This window comes from Scyliorhinus canicula, chromosome 15, assembly GCF_902713615.1.
Source record: "Scyliorhinus canicula chromosome 15, sScyCan1.1, whole genome shotgun sequence".
NCBI classification, from domain to species: domain Eukaryota; kingdom Metazoa; phylum Chordata; class Chondrichthyes; order Carcharhiniformes; family Scyliorhinidae; genus Scyliorhinus; species Scyliorhinus canicula.
This window is the reverse complement of record NC_052160.1, coordinates 82,828,653-82,847,629: the sequence shown is the minus strand read 5'-3', so window position 1 is coordinate 82,847,629 and position 18,977 is coordinate 82,828,653. Positions and strand designations below refer to the sequence as shown.

The 18,977-nt window shown below is 46.0% G+C and overlaps 1 protein-coding gene across 1 annotated transcript in view; it reads left to right on the top strand.

Moving 5' to 3' along the window:
• Positions 1-1,482: 1,482 nt before the first annotated feature.
• LOC119978163 (cryptochrome-1-like) overlaps positions 1,483-18,977 on the top strand; it is a 99,383-nt gene continuing 81,888 nt past the window's right edge. The window contains exons 1-2 of the mRNA XM_038819600.1: positions 1,483-1,627; positions 1,721-1,893. Of these exons, the coding sequence (XP_038675528.1) occupies positions 1,483-1,627; positions 1,721-1,893 (318 nt within the window). The remainder of the gene's footprint in view (positions 1,628-1,720; positions 1,894-18,977) is intronic.

Below are 18,977 nucleotides of genomic sequence, written 5' to 3'. Positions count from 1 at the left end.
GGTTGAGGAAATGGAAGAGGAGAGCCTCTCGTTCCAGCACCTCACCCATCTATAGAGTGCAATCCCCCATCTTCGGATTCCACCAAACCCCTCAACCCCTCACTGATTACAACACTCTGTAAATAAAATTCAGCCATGTATTATATTGTTCCATACTCGACTGCCGAGTTGGGAAGTGTGATGTTGTGGTGTGAATGGTTAAGATTTTAGAGTGATTAAATGTTTAAGTTAAGGTTAAGGTTAATAGTGATAGGTAGAGGTTCCCAATTGTAGTAATGCATGTCCCTTTTGACATAGGGCCAAGTAGAGATGTTAGTTAAAATTTTTTTTTCTCTTCTTCCCATAGTTTAGAACAGAGTAGAACAGGAACTGGCAAGAGGTCAGAACACAAGGAGGCAAAGTACATAGGTGATCCTTCACAATAGTACGATTGTGAGGATCACAAGGAGGGAATGTAGCCATGCTGGCCACGCAAAATGGACACTGAGCCAAACTAAATGGAAGGCTGCTGGGAAACAGACAGTTCAGCCAGAACAGCAGTCTGCAAAGAGCAGTTTGCATTCTGCAGCAGCAGAAACCAGTTTGGGCTCAGGTGAAAAGACCTTAGCTAGGTGCAAATGGCAAAACGCTTTGCATGCTAATGAGGCCATCAGACTTGAACACCCACACAATAGATACATTTGGTTCTGAATGGACACATTCCAATCAAGACCCAGACATCGAGGCACCAGAAACCTCCAAACAAAAGGACATAAGAAACGCCCCCTCCATCACGGAGACCCCCTCGCATTGGGGAACTAATCCAGTATCGATAAGAAATTGATCCAATAGGTAGAGCCCGCCCGAGAAGAGGGAAGGACAACGGAACCCCTATAAAAGATAGGGACCTCGTGTTGTCCGGTCTGTTAAACCCGTGCTCCGGCTCCGACTGACACCTGGTATCCTGACTCCAGCCGTTGAGCACCAGCCGCCGAAACCGTAAGTTCAACGCTCGCTACGCGATCCAAGCCCACTAGACTCCCAAGTGCCAGAACGCTTGCTGAAGGCTGCAGACAAAACCAGGACGAAGGCCTCGTTCTCTGACCTTGCCTGTTCCTGTTAGATAAGTATTCTGTTTGCTTAAGTTTAGTTATAGCTTAGTCTCTTAGTGTGTGCATGAGTATTTATTATTAACTGTATAATAAATATTGATCGTTTGAACTTGACTAATCGGTGTATCGTCTTTATTACTTTGAATTTGACCTTGGAATACTTGTGACGTTGCCTATACGGCAACTGGCGACTCCAGAGCTAAATAATTACATAGAACAGAGCCTAGCAGTGTTAAGCACACGTCAAACTCGGAGGCGTGTTAATACACTCCAATAAACGCGTTTTACGCCCATAGTAAAACGTGCAACAGAGCTCTGTAGCAAGACTTGAAAATCCGTCATTTCCTGCATGAATACATAATTCCACGAGTAGCATTATACTTAACGGAAGATGATGATGATGATGAGTATGATGATGCTGACTACGATGATGATCATTAAGACGATGAAAATTCCGATGGCCATGATTGCGATGAGGAAAGTGATTACTCAGATGATGAGCCAGAAGGGGGCAAACGTGAAACACCAGTCTGCTGGTCTGGTGGGAGTGACAAGGTGATCACAAGGGATGCCCAGTCTACGCAGGACACCGAGAAGTGTGAAAGCTCTAAGATGGCGTCTGCATGCAGAGATTGAAAGTGACATTCCAGTAACAGAGACTTCAGATGAGAGCAACTCCTCTGTGAACAGACTAATAACAGAAGAAATAATACCGATTCTGGAGAAACTGGCTCAAGAGGCTTACGGTGAATCATCTCAGGCCTACGAAATATATCTGTATGCAGCTCCACAACGACAGATGGTACTTGTATCATACTACCAGACGAGGATGAGCCACTACTTGATTCATCAGAAAACGATTACTCATGCATTATCATATTGAGTGTCAGTGAGCCATCACTTGGGGCTCAAACTCAGGATGAAGGAGCAGACACCAGAGTGCGAGGCTCTGCAGCCTGCTACTTAAGGTGCAAACTTGACCACGACTGTAGTCTGTCATAAGTATGCCAACACTGGAAGTCTCAGCAGCCGATCCACAGGGTGCTCTTTCCAAGAGCCGGTGCAGACCCGATGGGCCGAATGGCCTCCTTCTGCACTGTAAATTATATGAAGATGAAAATATACATTCAGGCTCTGTGCATGCTTGCTGTCCAGCATTGTTCACATTTCCCTACATTCTCTGTGAGCGTTCTGGAAGTGGCCATTCCCAGATGGCTACAGAGGGTGGTGAGTATCTGGAGAGGGCTGCAGTGGTAGAGATGAGTCCAATTTTGTCCTTTAAAAGCAGTTAGACAGTTACATGGGCAAGGCTAGTATAGAGGGATATGGGCCTAATACGGGCAAGTGGGACTAGCTTTGTGATAGAAACTGGGCGGCATGGTCAAGCTGGGCCGAAGGGCCTGTTTCCATGCTGTAAACATCTGTGACTCAATTATTATTTTTTTTAAGTGAAGTTGGTCGAAGAATGAATATTGGCCAAACCACCAGAGAAAATTTACTCAGCCGTTCTTCAAAAAAATGACATTTGATGTATTGTATCACTCAAAAAGGCAGATGGAGCCTCAAATTAAAATCTCATCCAGCAGTGAATACTGCACTGGTGTGCCAGCCCAGATATTGCGTTAGAGTGCAAGTTGAACCAACAGCCTTCTGGCTCAGAGACAGGGGGCGGATTCTCCCTTGTGACGGCAGAGTGTTGATGCCGTCGTAAAAACCGGAGAGTTTTACAACGGTGTCACCGGACCACTAAGTGTAGTGATCCTCTGCCCTACAGGGGGCCAGCACGGCACTGGAGCGACTCATGCCGCTCCAGCTGCCGATACCAGCGTCAAACCTCAAACGGGTGTCGTGGGTCTGCGCATGCGCACTGCGGCCGGCGCAAACTCGTAGGGCTACAGGGGCCAGCGTGGAATAAAAGAGGCCCCACCAGGAGAGACCGGGGTCGGAACCCCCTTCCCTCCCCACCAGGCCCCCCCCCCCCCCCCCCCCCCCCCGCGCTGAGGTCCTGCAGGGTAAGCCCACATGCGCCAGCGGGACTCGGGCTTTCTTGGCAGCCATTCGATCACTGGAAAATCGGCTGACCGGCGCCGGGGCGTCGTCACTTGAATTGCGCCCGGCCCGGCGATTCTCCGACCCGTCCCCGGGGTCAGAAAATCCCGCCAAGAATGATCACTGTGTATGCGTTTCAAAAGGTGGATCTATTGGCTGACAGTTAGCTGCAGTGATCTGAATAAATCTTTTAGAGTCCTTTGGCTATCTTTACTAATGTAACATAACTAATGCATTGACCCAACTTGATTTGTCTAATTAAAACTGCGATTAAGCAGGTGCTTTACAGGCACTGCATTAACCACCTTAGCCATTCATTTCCTCCACCACCATTGTGCTATTCCTGGAGTGCATACCAGTAAGAAGGTATAACAAGTGTTTCCTCATCAACACCTGTCAAAATCATGACCTCTACAACTTAGTAGGCATGGGAAACAGGTGCATTGGAACACTGGCACCTGTGAGTTCCCCTCCTCGTCACACACCAGTGCAACTTGAAAATATATTGCTGTTCCACCACTACTGCAGTTTCAAAATCCTGAATACTCACTACCTACCAAGAGCTATGGGAGTACTTTCACCACAAGCACAAGCACTTCAGCAGTTCAAGAAGATGACTCAACACCATTTTGCCAAGGGCAATTAGAGATGGGCAATACATGCTGGCCCTACCAATGACACCCACAACCCAATTAATAAAGAAACACATTGTGCAAATTCAAAAGGAAATTGTAATTCCAGATGATACAAAAGGCTTTGTGCTATTACCACTCATGATGTAGGTGTTGTATCATCAGAAATTAGATAAAGTATTTGTTTAGTCCATGTCAGTATTAATGAAAGGAATGACTAATCCAGTCACCGGAAAGGAAAAGTTCTACCTGATTATATTTTTTCACTTGCACGCTAACTTCAAAGCAATGAGTGACCTATTTTGATGAGTAAAACAAAAGTCTAAAGCAGCATCAGACCATTTTATTTAATCAGAGGAAATGCTTGGATAAAAGATGAACCAGATTCAGTATTGTCTGTAAAACACTCGTCAATCATAGAACATAGAACATAGAACGATACAGCGCAGTACAGGCCCTTCGGCCCAAAATGGTACACCGACATGGAAAAAACTAAAGGCCATCTAACCTACACTATGCCATTATCATCCATATGCTTTTCCAATAAACTTTTAAATGCCCTCAATATTGGCGAGTTCACTACTGTTGCAGGTAGGGCATTCCACGGCCTCACCACTCTTTGCGTAAAAAACCCACCTCTGACCTCTGTCCTATATCTATTACCCCTCAAATTAAGGCTATGTCCCCTCGTGCTAGCCACCTCCATCTGCGGGAGAAGGCTCTCGCTGTCCACCCTATCTAACCCTCTGATCATTTTGTATGCCTCTATTAGGTCACCTCTTAACCTTCTTCTCTCTAACGAAAACAACCTCAAGTCCATCAGCCTTTCCTCATAAGATTTTCCCTCCATACCAGGCAACATCCTGGTAAATCTCCTCTGCACCCGTTCCAAAGCTTCCACGTCCTTCCTATAATGAGGCGACCAGAACTGTACGCAATACTCCAAATGCGGCCGTACCAGAGTTTTGTACAACTGCAACATGACCTCATGGCTCCGGAACTCAATCCCTCTACCAATAAAGGCCATCACACCATAGACCTTCTTGACAACTCTATCAACCTGGGTGGCAACTTTCAGGGATCTATGTACATGGACACCGAGATCCCTCTGCTCATCCACACTACCAAGAATTTTACCATTAGCCAAATATTCCTTATTCCTGTTATTCTTTCCAAAGTGAATCACCTTACACTTCTCCACATTAAACTCCATTTGCCACCTCTCAGCCCAACTCTGCAGCTTATCTATGTCCCTCTGTAACCTGCAACATCCTTCCGCACTGTCTACAACTCCACCGACTTTAGTGTCGTCTGCAAATTTACTTACCCATCCTTCTGCGCCCTCCTCTAGGTCATTTATAAAAATGACAAACAGCAACGGCCCCAGAACAGATCCTTTTGGTACGCCACTCGTAACTGAACTCCATTCTGAACATTTCCCACCAACCACCACTCTCTGTCTTCTTTCAACTAGCCAATTTCTGATCCACATCTCTAAATCACCCTCAATCCCCAGCCTCCGTATTTTCTGCAATAGCCGACCGTGGGGAACCTTATCAAACGCTTTACTGAAATCCATATACACCACATCAACTGCTTTACCCTCGTCCACCTGTTCAGTCACCTTCTCAAAGAACTCGATAAGGTTTGTGAGGCATGACCTACCCTTCACAAAACCATGCTGACTATCCCTAATCATATTATTCCTATCTAGATGATTATAAATCGTATCTTTTATAATCCTCTCCAAGACTTTACCCACCACAGATGTTAGGCTCACCGGCCTATAGTTACCGGGGTTATCTCTACTCCCCTTCTTGAACAAAAGGACCACATTTGCTATCCTCCAGTCCTCTGGCACTATTCCTGTAGCCAATGATGACCTAAAAATCAAAGCCAAAGGCTCAGCAATCTCTTCCCTGGCTTCCCAGAGAATCCTAGGATAAATCCCATCAGGCCCCGGGGACTTATTGCCAAAGTTCAAACATTGCCTTCATGAGAAGCTGTGATAATTCCAATATTCCCTTCAAATATCACTCAGTGTTTTTAAATAATGGTCACATTTCTTTTCCCATCTGCATCATTAGTGATTTATATAATCTGGCGTGACGTGGGATCTCCGAGATCTGGCTTTCGTTTACCTTTGAGGTTTGTCAGTGAATCGGACTAAAATTTATGCAGCTCTTGTGATGCAAATTGAGGCTGTGGAATGAAAGCTCATAACTGGATTGATGCAGTTTGACCTCACTAGTATTTTAAACCTTTATTTTTATTTGCTGAAGGGCTGTTTATGTCACTCTGCAAAAGACGCCAATTCACATCCAAATTCGACACAGAGGAATGAGGCAGCCGATTATTCTTTTTTTAAATGGACAAATGCCATGCATTCAATATTGATGCAAATTCTGAAACGGAAATGACGAATCATAAAATATCACAAATAAATGATGATTCCAGAACTCAGAGGTTAAACGTATCTGGAGAGATTGAGCAGGCTGGAGCTCTTTTCACGAGAAATTAGCAGGCTGAGGCCTGATAGAGATCTTTAAAATTATGGAAGGACTTTACAGGGTATGCATGGTGAAAATGTTTCTAATTATGGGGAGATCTAAAGTAGGAGTCATAAATATATAAGATGGTCACTAATAAATCCAAAATCCAAATCAAGGTAAACTTTTTTAACTAGCATGGTTAGAATGTGAAATCTGCTTTAAATTGGTGGAGGTAAATTACATTGATGCATTTATAGGGAGCTGAATAAACATGATGGATAAAGGTTATGCTGATAGGGTGATATGAACAGGGTGATATGAACAGGAGTGGAAATGGACATAACAGCGTAGACCAATCAGGCTGTCTCTATGATGGACCTTTTACACATTTCTATGTAAACTCATGTTGAGTCAAATTAGCTGAATCAGTTGGAGAGTGTTGATTAGCATTCATGCTCAATTCCCAGTTCCCAATTTGAAACTGTCAATAATGCAAGGTTCAGCTGACAGCAGAAAGATATGATGTGGAGAGATTGAGCAGGCTGGGGCTCTTTTCACGAGAAATGAGCAGGCTGAGACCGGATAGAGATCTTTAATAGAGATTCACCTGAGGAAGGAGCAGTGCTCCGAAAGCTAGTGTTTGAAACAAACGTGTTGGACTTTAACTTGGACTTTAACCTGACTTCTTACTAAGCAGAAAGATAGTTAGAAATCCAGTTAAACACACATATTGATCACAAGGTGGAATTACTCAGCTTATAAAACTATCCACACCATTTCTTTCAGTTTGAGCATAGGCTTCACATTCTAGGAAATTATGAAGGGAAGAAAATAAGATAAGATGCAGGAAGTGGACTTCGGGTGGCGCTCGTGAGCGGAGCGGCCGCATGAAGAGGAGGCTCCCGCCTTCAGATATTTTTTTCGGCATTTTCGGGGTTTCTTCCCCCCTGATTGTTTTCAGCCTTTAGGGGTTGAGGGATGGGCGCCAAACCAAACCGGTTTAAAACCGGTGAAAAAACCCCGCGTGAGTGTCGGGCAGCCGGAGTGGAGGCGTCGAGCCTGGAGTGCACAGCAGTTGGAGTGGCTGGGGCAGAGTCTGACACTAGGCAGTTGAGGCAGCAGGTCCGAATCCAGGATGCAAGGCAGCCGAAACGGTGGCAGAGGGTGAGGTAGCTGGAGCAGCAGGACTGAAGGCAAAGTGTGAAGCAGCTGGAGCTTCAGGACTGTGAGCAGAGTGTGAAGCAGCTGGAGCAGCGGCGCAGGACCCAGAACACAAGGCAGTCGAAGTGGCGGTGGTAAGCCCCACCTCAAGAGACAGCCGAAGGAGGCATGTAGCGGGGTCGTCACACGTTCGGTGGCTCCTGCTTGAGGCTTATATGTTTTTTTTTCTTTTGGGGAATTATTAATGCCCGGTCCTGGGGGCAATTCATGAAGGACTAAGAACCGGTAAAGAGATGAAAGATGTCCAAAAATCATAGGAAGACAGCAGTGAGGAGGGGAGAGAATGAGAGCTCGCCGTTGAGCGTGAGCACCAGCCCGGGGCTGATAAGAGAGCGGAGGCCGGGCCACTGGGTGGAGCTGCACTGCTTACAGCAGAGAAGATGGCTGAGGTGGTGTCTCTAGAGCTCGAAAAAAATTTTGTAAAGCATATCGAGGTGATGAGAAAGGAGATGGCAGTGGCACTGAAGCCATTGGTAGTAGAGGCAATTGCGCTGGTAAAGGTAGACGTTGCAAAGGCGTCGGCTGAGTTGAGGGAATAGAGTGAGAAGATGAAGGGAGTGGAGGAGGCCATGTCGTGGCACCTCAATGGAAGATGAGCTGCAGAGAATGGTTAAGGCCAATAAGGGTCTGCGAGCAAAGCTGGAGGATATGGTGAACCTCTCAAGTCGACAAAACGTAAGGATTATGGGCCTACCCAAGGGGGCGGAGAGCCCAAGGCTGACAGAGTACTTTGCCAAGATGTTGACAGAACTGATGGGGGAGGGAGAAGAACCCTCTCGGTATGAATTGGATCGAGCTCATCGGTCGCTGAGGCCGAAGCCTAAGTTAAATGAGCCGCCAAGGGCAGTGATTATCTGTTTTCACAGATATCACATGAAGGAGAAGGTATTGAACTGGGCAAAGAAGAAGCGGGAGGTGCAATGGGCTGGTGCCAAGGTTCGTATCTATCAGGATTTGACGGTGGAACTGGCAAAGCGGCAAGCAGCATTCGGCCGAGTGTACGAGTGGAGTGTGGTTTGGAGTGGTGTATCCAACAAAGCTAAGGGTGAACTACAACTCCAAAGGCTTCCATTTTGAGACAGTCGAGGCGGCGGAGGCATTTATGAAGGCAGAAGGCTTGGGGCGGAAGTAAAGAGTGGGAGAATGCATTTATGTAGCTTTGAATAGTGTACTTTCTTCCTGCTGTTATCGAGGTTAGTTTTTTATTGCTGTTCTTTGTAACTTTGAATAATGTTCTTACTTCATGCTGTTATAGAGGTTCAAGTTTTTTGTTATTTGTTGCTGTTCTTTGCAGCTTTGAATAATATTCGGACTTCATGCTGTTATAGAGGTTAAAGTTCTTTTTGTGTTGCTGTTCTTTGTAGCGAACCTTTTGTATGAAAAGTATATGTTTGCTTGCTTTTCCTGGGACTGGGCAGGAGGAGGGGAAAGGCCTAAGCAGGGGCCCTCTGCACTCGCTTACGTAAGTCGGTTAGTTGTGGGGTAGGGGCTGCGGACATTGGAGCCCGGTGACCAGGTTTCAATGTGCCTAAGAGGTGAGAAAAGAGGGGGGAAGATTGATACTGGGTAGGGTTTCTTCGAGAGGGAGTGTAGGGGGGTTCTGGGAGGGGGGATGGAATTTGATGTCAATAATGGATAGGGACGGGTCAGCCTCAGTGGGTAGGGCCCAAATTTATGATGATTGTGGATAAGCAGAGGGAGGGGAGGGGACCCCGTTAGGATATTTACATGGAACTTGAGGGTGTTGGGAGGCCCAGTGAAGCGGTCAAGGGTGTTTGCGCACTTGAAAAGTTTGAAAACGGATGTAGAGATGCTGCAAGAGACTCACTTGAGGGTAAAGGATCAGGTGAGGCTTAGAAAGGGTTGGGTTAGCTCGGTGTTTCAGGTTTTGATAGTAGGGTCCGGGGGATGGGGGGGGGGGGGGGGGGGGGGGGGGGGGGTTTGCGATTCTGGTGAATAAAAGAATGAGGTTCCAAATAATAATGAATAATAATAATAATAATCTTTATTGTCACAAGTAAAGGGTAAAATTACTTTACAGGGAGCCGAGGGAGAGTATACACACGAATAATAAGAATTCTGAGTATAGAGGATAATGCAGGGCGGGGTGGAGCATCGGGTATCTTTGTATGCAGACGACTTGCTATTATATGTGTCGGAACCGAGTGCGTTGATGGGTGGTACATTGGAGCTGCTTCGAGTGTTTTGTCTTTCTTGGGGTATAAACTAAATTTGGACAACGGTGAATATTTTGTGGTGACCCAGCCGGGGTGGGAGCAGGGGTGGGGGGAGAGCTGCCAATCAGTAGGGTAGTAACTCACTTTAGATACCTGGGGGAGCAGCTGGCACAAAAATGGTGGGAGCTCCGTAGATATAACATCACAAGTTTGGTGGGGAGGGTGAAAGTGGATTTGGCAAGATGGGATTGTCTTCCTCTATTGCTGGCAGGTCGGGTGCAGGCAATTAAGATGAATGTATTGCCGTGGTTTTTATTCATTTTTCAGTGCCTTTATCAAAGGCGGTTTTTTAAGGAAGTAGAAAAGATTACCTTGTTTATTTGGGGAGGGGGGAGGTGGCCAGGATTCGGAAGATGCTGTTGCAGAGAGGATGGCAGTCAGGGGGGTTGGGTCTCCAGAATTTACTACTACTGAGTGGCAAATGCTGAGAAAGTGCAGGGCTGGGTGAGGCGGGGGGGTGGGCTGCCAGTGGGTTAGAATGGAGAAGAGTCTATGCAGAGGGTCGGGCTGAGGGCGGTGGCAACAGCACCACTCCTGATGTCCCAAGGGAAATACTCAGGGAGTCTGGTGGTAGTGGCGACGCTCAGGATCAGAAGGCATTTGCGCCACCAATTTAGGTTGTAGGCAGGGGCAAGGGAAATAGCAATTCGAGGGAATCATAGATTTGAACCTGGGCGGTGGGATGGTAATTTTCAGAGATGGGAGGAGAGGGGAGTTAGGGCATGAAAGGATTTGTTTCTGGGAGGCCGGTTTGCGAAGTTGGAGGAGCTGGGGGAGAAATATGGGTTGGGGCAGAGGGAGAAGTTTAGATATATGCAGGTCCGAAATTTTGCCAAGAAGGAGGTACAGAGCTTTCCAATTGCACCGTCCCCCACACTGCTGGAAGAGATATTGATGGTGGAGGGATTGGAGGAAGGGGTGGTGACGGCGCTTTATGGGGTTATTCTGGGAGAAGATAAGGTATCACTGGATGGGATTAAGGCAAAGTGGGAGGAAGAGTTGGGGAAGGGCATGGAGGAGGGGTTGTGGTGTGAGGTGCTGCAGGGGTGAATTTGTCAACTTCATACGCGATGTTGGGGCTGATACAGTTGTAGGTGGTGTATAGGGCGCACCTCACAAGGCAAGGATTAGCCGACTCTTTGAGGGGCGTGGAGGATGTTTCTGAATAGTGTGGGGCGGTCCCACTAATCACATTCATATGTTTTGTACCTGCCCAAAACTGGAGGGGTATTGGAGGGAGGTCATTAAGGTAATCTCACGGGTGGTGCACGTGAGATGCGTATCAGGTCCCCTAGAAGCGTTATTCAGGGTGTCAGATGTGCCGGGGTTGGAAGCGGGTGCAGAGGCAGATCTCTTAGCCTCCGCCTCGCTGATTGCCCGAAGGCGGATTCTGTTGGTGTGGAGGTCGACTTCTCCGTCCTGTGCCTCGGCGTGGCGGGGGGACCTGCTGGAGTTCCTAACACTCAAGAAAGTAAAGTTTGAGTTGAGGGGAAGGATGGAAGGGTTGTACAACTCATGGGCCTTGTTCATCACGCATTTTCACAAATTGGATGACATAACTATCCTTATCTTACCTTAAGCCCAGTGAAGCAGTTGAGGCACCTTCATTACATGTTTTTAAGGTAAAGATAGATAGTTTTTTGAAGAATAAAGGGATTAAGGGTTATGGTGCTCGGGCCGGAAAGTGGAGCTGAGTCCACAAAAGATCAGCCATGATCTAATTGAATGGCGGAGCAGGCTCGAGGGGCCAGATGGCCTACTCCTGCTCCTAGTTCTTATGTTCTTATGTATATGGGGGGGGGGGGGGGGGGGGGGAGGGGGGGGGGGTGTTTGAAATGTATAAATTAATGATGATTCTTTTTCATTGGTGTTTTGTATTCAAAATGTTGGGAGCTGTTTGAGGGTGGGTGGGATGAAGGGGTTGTTGGCTAAGGGATTGCCATTGTATTTATTGTTAATTATTTGTTGTTGTAAATATGATGAAAATGTGAAAAAGGAGAATGAAAATATTTATTTTAAAAAAGATGCAGAAAGTAATGAACATGAATTCAAACTTTCACGCTCAGACTAAGGTCTAAGTTTCCATTTAATTCTAATTCAGGAGACAACGAAGAATCTATAAGATGATAGAAAAGGATTTGTGCCATTGAGTCACATGACCCTCCCAAAACACACGTCTGAAAGGGGCTAGCGACTATATCCTTCCCCTTTAAGCCACTTATTATACAATACATGAAATAGTTATACAATTAACAAAACATCCCTACAGAGAAACACTTCTTGTACACAGTCCATAAAAAACTCAGTCTGTCAGGGAATTATCGCTTCCTCTGGGAGCGGCCTAGCTCAACTGGCTGTGGCTCGACTGTCAAGGTAGATAAATTATCTCACTTGGACTCTCCTCTGGAAACTGTGTCTCAATTTCTTCAGTTTCAATGGGAGAAGCATTTTGGCCTGTTGACAACTGGAAGATTTTAGGAATATTGGATTCTAAGCATTGGACAATTTAAGGGTTAAAAGTCTGTGGTAGTTCGACTGCAGAGGTCTTTTTTTTTTAATCCTGTTTTTCAGGGCTTGGGAGCTTTTAGGAGCCAGAAGGTGAAGTTGACCAGAGGAATGTGTTAATCAGTCTGGGCTAATGCACTGTTGTTTGACTGGGGAAGTTCCTGATCTGGCAACCCTTGTTTTGACCACAAGACAGTTTTCTCGCCCAGTAGGATAGATTAAAAAAGAGTAATAATAGTTAAAGCAGAGCAGTCTTGTCTGAAGACATGGAAGAGGCTGAAACAATCCAGTTGAGAGTTATTTGAAGGTATTCCATCAGAGTCTGAAGGTGTTCCAACAGAAGCCAAAAATCTATTCTGTAAAGCATAATATGTCATGCTGATTTTAAGATGGATTGAGAGCTTTATGTTTATTCTCTTGTAGTTCAATGGGGAATTGAGTAGGATTGTTTAAAGGGTAATTGTAAGCTGTTTGTTTCAGGTGGGCAGTTAAGAGTTTAATATTGTATTCATAATAAAGTTTTGTTTTAAATTGCAAATCCCTATTTTTTATGCACAAAATTCTGGAACAAAATATTCTTTCCGCACAGATTTACAAAATAAACTAAAATATTGGGGTTTTGGTCCAGTATCCTAGCCACTGTTGTGGTGTGGTCTGAGATCATAATATCTGCCCTTGGTTTATCTGCCACTTCATCTCTTGAGCATACCACCACAACTAGATTAGACAGCAGCACTGCCTCTCGGAATGGCTCCCGCCTTCTCAAATGGTCCACCTTGTTGTGCCTGTAAAATCTCCAATACTTTCAACCAGTGTATTAATCAGAAGTTTTACCCAGATGTCTTTATTGACAAGGCAAATAAAGGATAACACAAGTATAAAATCAAACCAACTTTATTTAACAACAATGTTTACCCTTAAATTAACTCGATAATATTTACAAAAGATTCCTGAGATTCGTTATACTACCTGTAAAGATGACTTCAGTTGAGGAATGGATCTTCGAGTCTCTCAGGTCCGCCGTTGCAAAGGTATGTCTTGCACGCTTCTGTCCTTCCGCCTCTGGTCAGACATCTCGATTGCCTCTGCATGGAGTCTTTGTTGCTGGTGTGTCTTGGCCGTTTACCTTTATCTCCCTCCCCCCTTCCAGAAACCTCTCTGTCTTCCAGCCAACAAGGCCTCGGGGGAGGGTGTCCCAACACCCAAAAGATTTCTTGATGTCCGCTTGATGTCCAGGTGTCCATCTCCGGTTGTGTTGCGTGCACATAACCTGTTGCCATATAAGGTAATGGCAGGAACCCTGAGTGGCCGAGAGTCTGACTTGATCTGGCATCCCAAAACAAATCGGTGCATATCAATAGGATCAACAATCTCCTGATGTGTGATGGACAGGACAGGTCCGGCGAAGTTCTGGCAGTTTGTCTATGGGCTGTGTATTTAACTTTGGCCAAATCCGAATTCCCATCAGCCTGCCTGAGATTTGGACTGCAGTTTAATTTAAAGGGCGGGATTCTCCATCAGGGTGGGATTCTCCGCCAGCAGGTTCCTCTGCTTCGTGGCAGCGCACTCACGATCGCGGACTTCCAGATTGCATGGAGGTGGGTACAATGTGAAACCCCCATTAGCCGGCTGCCGGGAGGAAGGATCCCACTATCGGCAGGCATGTACGTGCTAGAAAATGGGTCTGGCTGGACGGAGAAACCCGCCCTGTATTTAATTCTTTAATTTAAGATATCCAATTTAATCAGGCTCAAAACTAGACCCTGTCAAGTTACCACAGTCTCTGTTCTTCATTCAGTGAGCATCAGCAAACCGCATCGCACAATCCCAACGAAGCCACCGAACGACAAGTATCTCAATCTTGGGCTAACGATACTATTTCCCTAACGCATATACACATACACCAAAATCATGAGTAAAGTAATATATACATGAACAATAAAACAGAAAACAAATAAATACATCAAGCCAAATGAACACGAACAATAAACCATTAAAAAACTACATCAGCAAGGTAGAATGTACATTGATAGAATTTACAGTGCAGAAGGAGGCCATTCGGCCCATCGAGTCTGCACCGGCTCTTGGAAAGAGCACCCTATCGAAGCCCATACCTCCACCCTATCCCCATAACCCAGTAACCCCACCTAACACTAAGGGCAATTTGGACCCTAAGGGCAATTTATCATGGCCAATCCACCTAACCTGCATATCTTTGGACTGTGGGAGGAAACCGGAGCACCCGGAGGAAACCCCTGCACACACGGGGAGAACGTGCAGACTCCACACAGACAGTGACCCAAGCCGTGATTCGAACCTGGGGCCCTGGAGCTGTGAAGCATTTGTGCTATCAAAGCTCTTTGTGAATTATTTTGCAGCGACTCATTGCATTTTCTAAATCCTGGCGCCGCTTTAATTCTTTCTTCCATTGGTAGAATTTCAGTGCGAGGATAGTTAGGTACGCACACATAAGTAGAATGCCTTTTGTGGTTGGGTGTGACAGGAGGCGGGCTTCTGGGTGAATCTGGATATTTGAGTCACAATCCCAGAGGTCCTCCCACCTTTTAGTGACTCTAATGTTCCTTTTGATTTCCCGAGTTTGTTGCACTACTTTGACAAAGGTCTTGTGCGCAGCAGCCTATTGAGTCCGAATTAGTTTTAATTTTTTGGGCAGAAGTGTTATCCCGGCGTCAAAATGTTCTGGACCTTGCCAGGCACTTCTGCCCTAATTCCAGCTCTTTCTCTGGGCCAGGGGCTAGACAGGCTAGCTTCATACACCCTTGGTTAGTGTATGCCCACCAATCATTGGTGAAGGTCGTTCTTGGGAAGCAGTAATCAGAGCTCCCACTATCTTTCCTGTACATCACTCTCTGGTTGTTTCACATATATGTGATACTATTATTGGGGTACCATTCTCACATTCACCCGCCTATGTCAAGGGTATCGTATGTCAATCTTCAGGTCTTCTATCCAGTGTGTCTGTAGCCCGGGGCTTCTGTGATCGCTGTGGAGCGAGGAGTCCCACGTAGTATAGGAATATGTCATTCATTTTGCAGGAGAGATCATAGAATCCTAGAATTTACAGTGCAGCAGGAGGACATTCGGCCCATTGAGTCTACGCTGGCCCCAGAAACAGCTCGCTACCTAAGGCCACACCTCCAACCTATCCCCATAATCCAGCAACCCCACCTAACCTTTGAACACTACGGCGCAATTTAGCGTGACCAATTCACCTAACCTGCACATCTTTGGACTCTGGGAGGAAACTGGAGCACCCGGGGGAAACCCACACAGACATTGGGAGAACGTGCCGACTCCGCACAGTGACCCAAGCCGGGAATCGATCCTGGGACCCTGGGGCTGTGAAGCAACAATGGTAACCATTGTGCTACCATGTCATCCCAAGATCAAGACAGCATCTGTTATTACTCAACAATACCTGATCCCCCTTTTACTCCCCACCAGAATGTTTTGTGATCTTGTAAATGTCTCATGACTTTTCTTTAAGGGCGGGGTCCGGGGGTAGTTTCTTGGTCTGAGGTGGTCGCTAGTGCCACCAGTAGGATTTGTTAATAAATCAGTGTTTAGTGAGGGGGTGATTTTCCTGTATCAGGATGAGTCGCATACCATGGGTCATGAGTGGAGTGTAGAGTTTATAAAATTACGAGATGCCTATGTGGGGCACCAAGGTTTACAGCTCAAGGCTATGTGTGAAGAACATGATGGGAAGAGTTGCATGCTATACAGCACGCGTAGGTTGCAGACTATTGGAAGTATCACTTTCTGCGTGTCCTCGCCTGTGATCTTGTTCCCGGTAAAAAGAATCGTGGAGGCTTTCGATGTACTGACTCCAATCCGCAGCCCCTTGATCAAACGTCTAGTTTACCAATGACAGGCATTTTCACTCACGATTTAATGATTCCCAACTCTTGCTGAAGCTTCTTTACTTTATCAACTGCTACTTCCTTCCCCCTTCCATTCACGACATGTTGGTTGCGATCAAAACTTTTACCTCATCGCCAATGTGATGGCTCAAGACAGACAATGGAGGCTACCAGGAGATTAAAAAAGGGGTTTATTGGTGAAAGGCAAGGGCAGATAAGTAACAGGCACAGAACACAAATATAACAAAGAACAAAGAAAATTACAGCACAGCAACAGGCCCTTCGGCCCTCCCAGCCTGCGCCGATCCAAATCCTTTATCTAAACCTGTCTCCTATTTTCCAAGTCTACTTCCCTCTGTTCCCGCCCGTTCATATACCTGTCGAGATGACTCTTAAATGATGCTATCTTGCCCGCATCTACCACCTCCACTGGTAAAACGTTCCAGACACCCACCACCCTCTGCGTAAAAAACTTTCCACGCACATCTCCCTTAAACTTTCCCCCTCTCATCTTGAAATCGTGAGCCCTTGTAACTGACACCCCCACTGTTGGGAAAAGCTTGTTGCTATCCACCCTGTCCATACCTCTAATAATTCTGTAGACCTCAATCAGGTCCCCCCTCAACCTCCGTCTTTCCAACGAAAAAAATCCTAATCTACTCAATCTTTCTTCATAGCTAGCACCCTCCATACCAGGCAACATCCTGGTGAACCTCCTCTGCACCCTCTCCAAAGCATCAACATCCTTCTGGTAATGTGGCAACCAGAACTGCATGCAGTATTCCAAATGTGGCCGAACCAAAGTCCTATACAACTGTAACATGACCTGCCAACTCTTGTACCCAATACCCCGTCCGATGAAGGCAAGCATGCTGTATGTCTTCTTGACCACTCTATCAACCTGCTTTGCCACCTTCAGGGTACAATGGACCTGAACTCCCAGATCTCTCTGTACATCAATTTTCCCCAAGACCCTTCCATTGACCATATAGTCCGCTCTTGAATTTGATCTTCCAAAATGCATCACCTCGTATTTGCCTGGATTGAACTCCATCTGCCATTTCTCTGCCCAACTCTCCAATCTATCTATATTTTGTTGTATTCTCTGACAGTCCTCCTCGCTATCTGAAACTCCACCAATCTTAGTATCATCTGCAAACTTGCTAATCAGACCACCTATACCTTCCTCCAGGTCATTTATGTAGATCACAAACAGCAGTGGTCCGAGCACGGATCCCTGTGGAACACCACTAGTCACCCTTCTCCATTTTGAGACACTCCCTTCCACCACTACTCTCTGTCTCCTGTTGCCCAGCCAGTTCTTTATCCATCTAGCTAGTACACCCTGAACCCCATACGACTTCACTTTTTCCATCAACCTGCCATGGGAAACCTTATCAAACGCCTTACTAAAGTCCATGTATACGACATCTACAGCCCTTCCCTCATCAATTAACTTTGTCACTTCCTCAAAGAATTCTATTAGGTTTGTAAGACATGACCTTCCCTGCACACAACCATGCTGCCTATCACTGATAAGTCTATTTTCTTCCAGATGTGAATAGATCCTATCCCTCAGTATCTTCTCCAACAGTTTGCATACCACTGACGTCAAGCTCACAGGTCTATAATTCCCTGGATTATCCCTGCTACCCATCTTAAACAAAGGGACAACATTAGCAATTCTCCAGTCCTCCGGGACCTCACCTGTGCTCAAGGATGTTGCAAAGATGTCTGTTAAGGCCCCAGCTATTTCAACCCTTGCTTCCCTCAGTAACCTGGGATAGATCCCATCCGGTCCTGAGGACTTGTCCACCTTAATGTCTTTTAGAATACCCAAAATTTCCCCCTTCCTATGACAACTTGAGCTAGATTATTTAAACATCCATCCCTAGCCTCAACATCCGTCTTGTCCCTCTCCTTTGTGAATACCGATGCAAAGTACTCATTAAGAATCTCACCCATTTCCTCTGAGTCGACGCATAAATTCCCTCTTTTGTCTGAGTGGGCCAATCCTTTCTCTAGTTACCCTCTTGCTCCTTACAAACGAATAAAAGGCTTTGGGATTTTCCTTAACCCTGTTAGCCAAATATATTTCATGACCCCTTTTAGCCCTCTTTATTGCGCGTTTGAGATTCGTCCTACTTGCCCGATATTCCTCCAAAGCTTCATCAGTTTGGAGTTGCCTCGATCCTATGTATGCTCCTTTTTCATCTTAGCTAGTCTCACAATTTCCCCCGTCATCCATGGTTCCCTAATCTTGCCATTTCTATCTTTCATTTTCACAGGAACATGTCTGTCCTGCACTCTAATCAACCTTTCCTTAAAAGACTCCCACATTTCAAATGTGGATTTACCCTTAAACAGCTGCTCCCAATCCACATTCCCTAGCTCCTGCCGAATTTTGTGATACTCTGCCTTTCCCCAATTTAGTACTCTTCCTTTCGGACCACTCTTGTCCTTGTCCATGAGTATTCTAAAACTTACGGAATTGTGATCGCTATTCCCAAAGTAATCACCGACTGAAACATCAACCACCTGGCTGGGATCATTCCCCAATACCAGGTCCGGTATGGCCCCTTCCCAAGTTGGACTATTTACATACTGCTCTAAAAAAACTCTCCTGGATGCTCCTTACAAACTCTGCTCCATCGACGCCTCCAACACTACACGAATCCCATTCAATGTTGGGGAAGTTAAAATCTCCCATCACAACCACCCTATTGCTCCTACATTTTTCTATAATCTGTCTGCATATTTGTACCTCTACTTCATGCTCGCTTTTGGGAGGTCTGTAGTAAAGTCCCAACAATGTTACTGCACCTTTCCCATTTCTCAGCTCCACCCATATTGCCTCAGTGCTCGA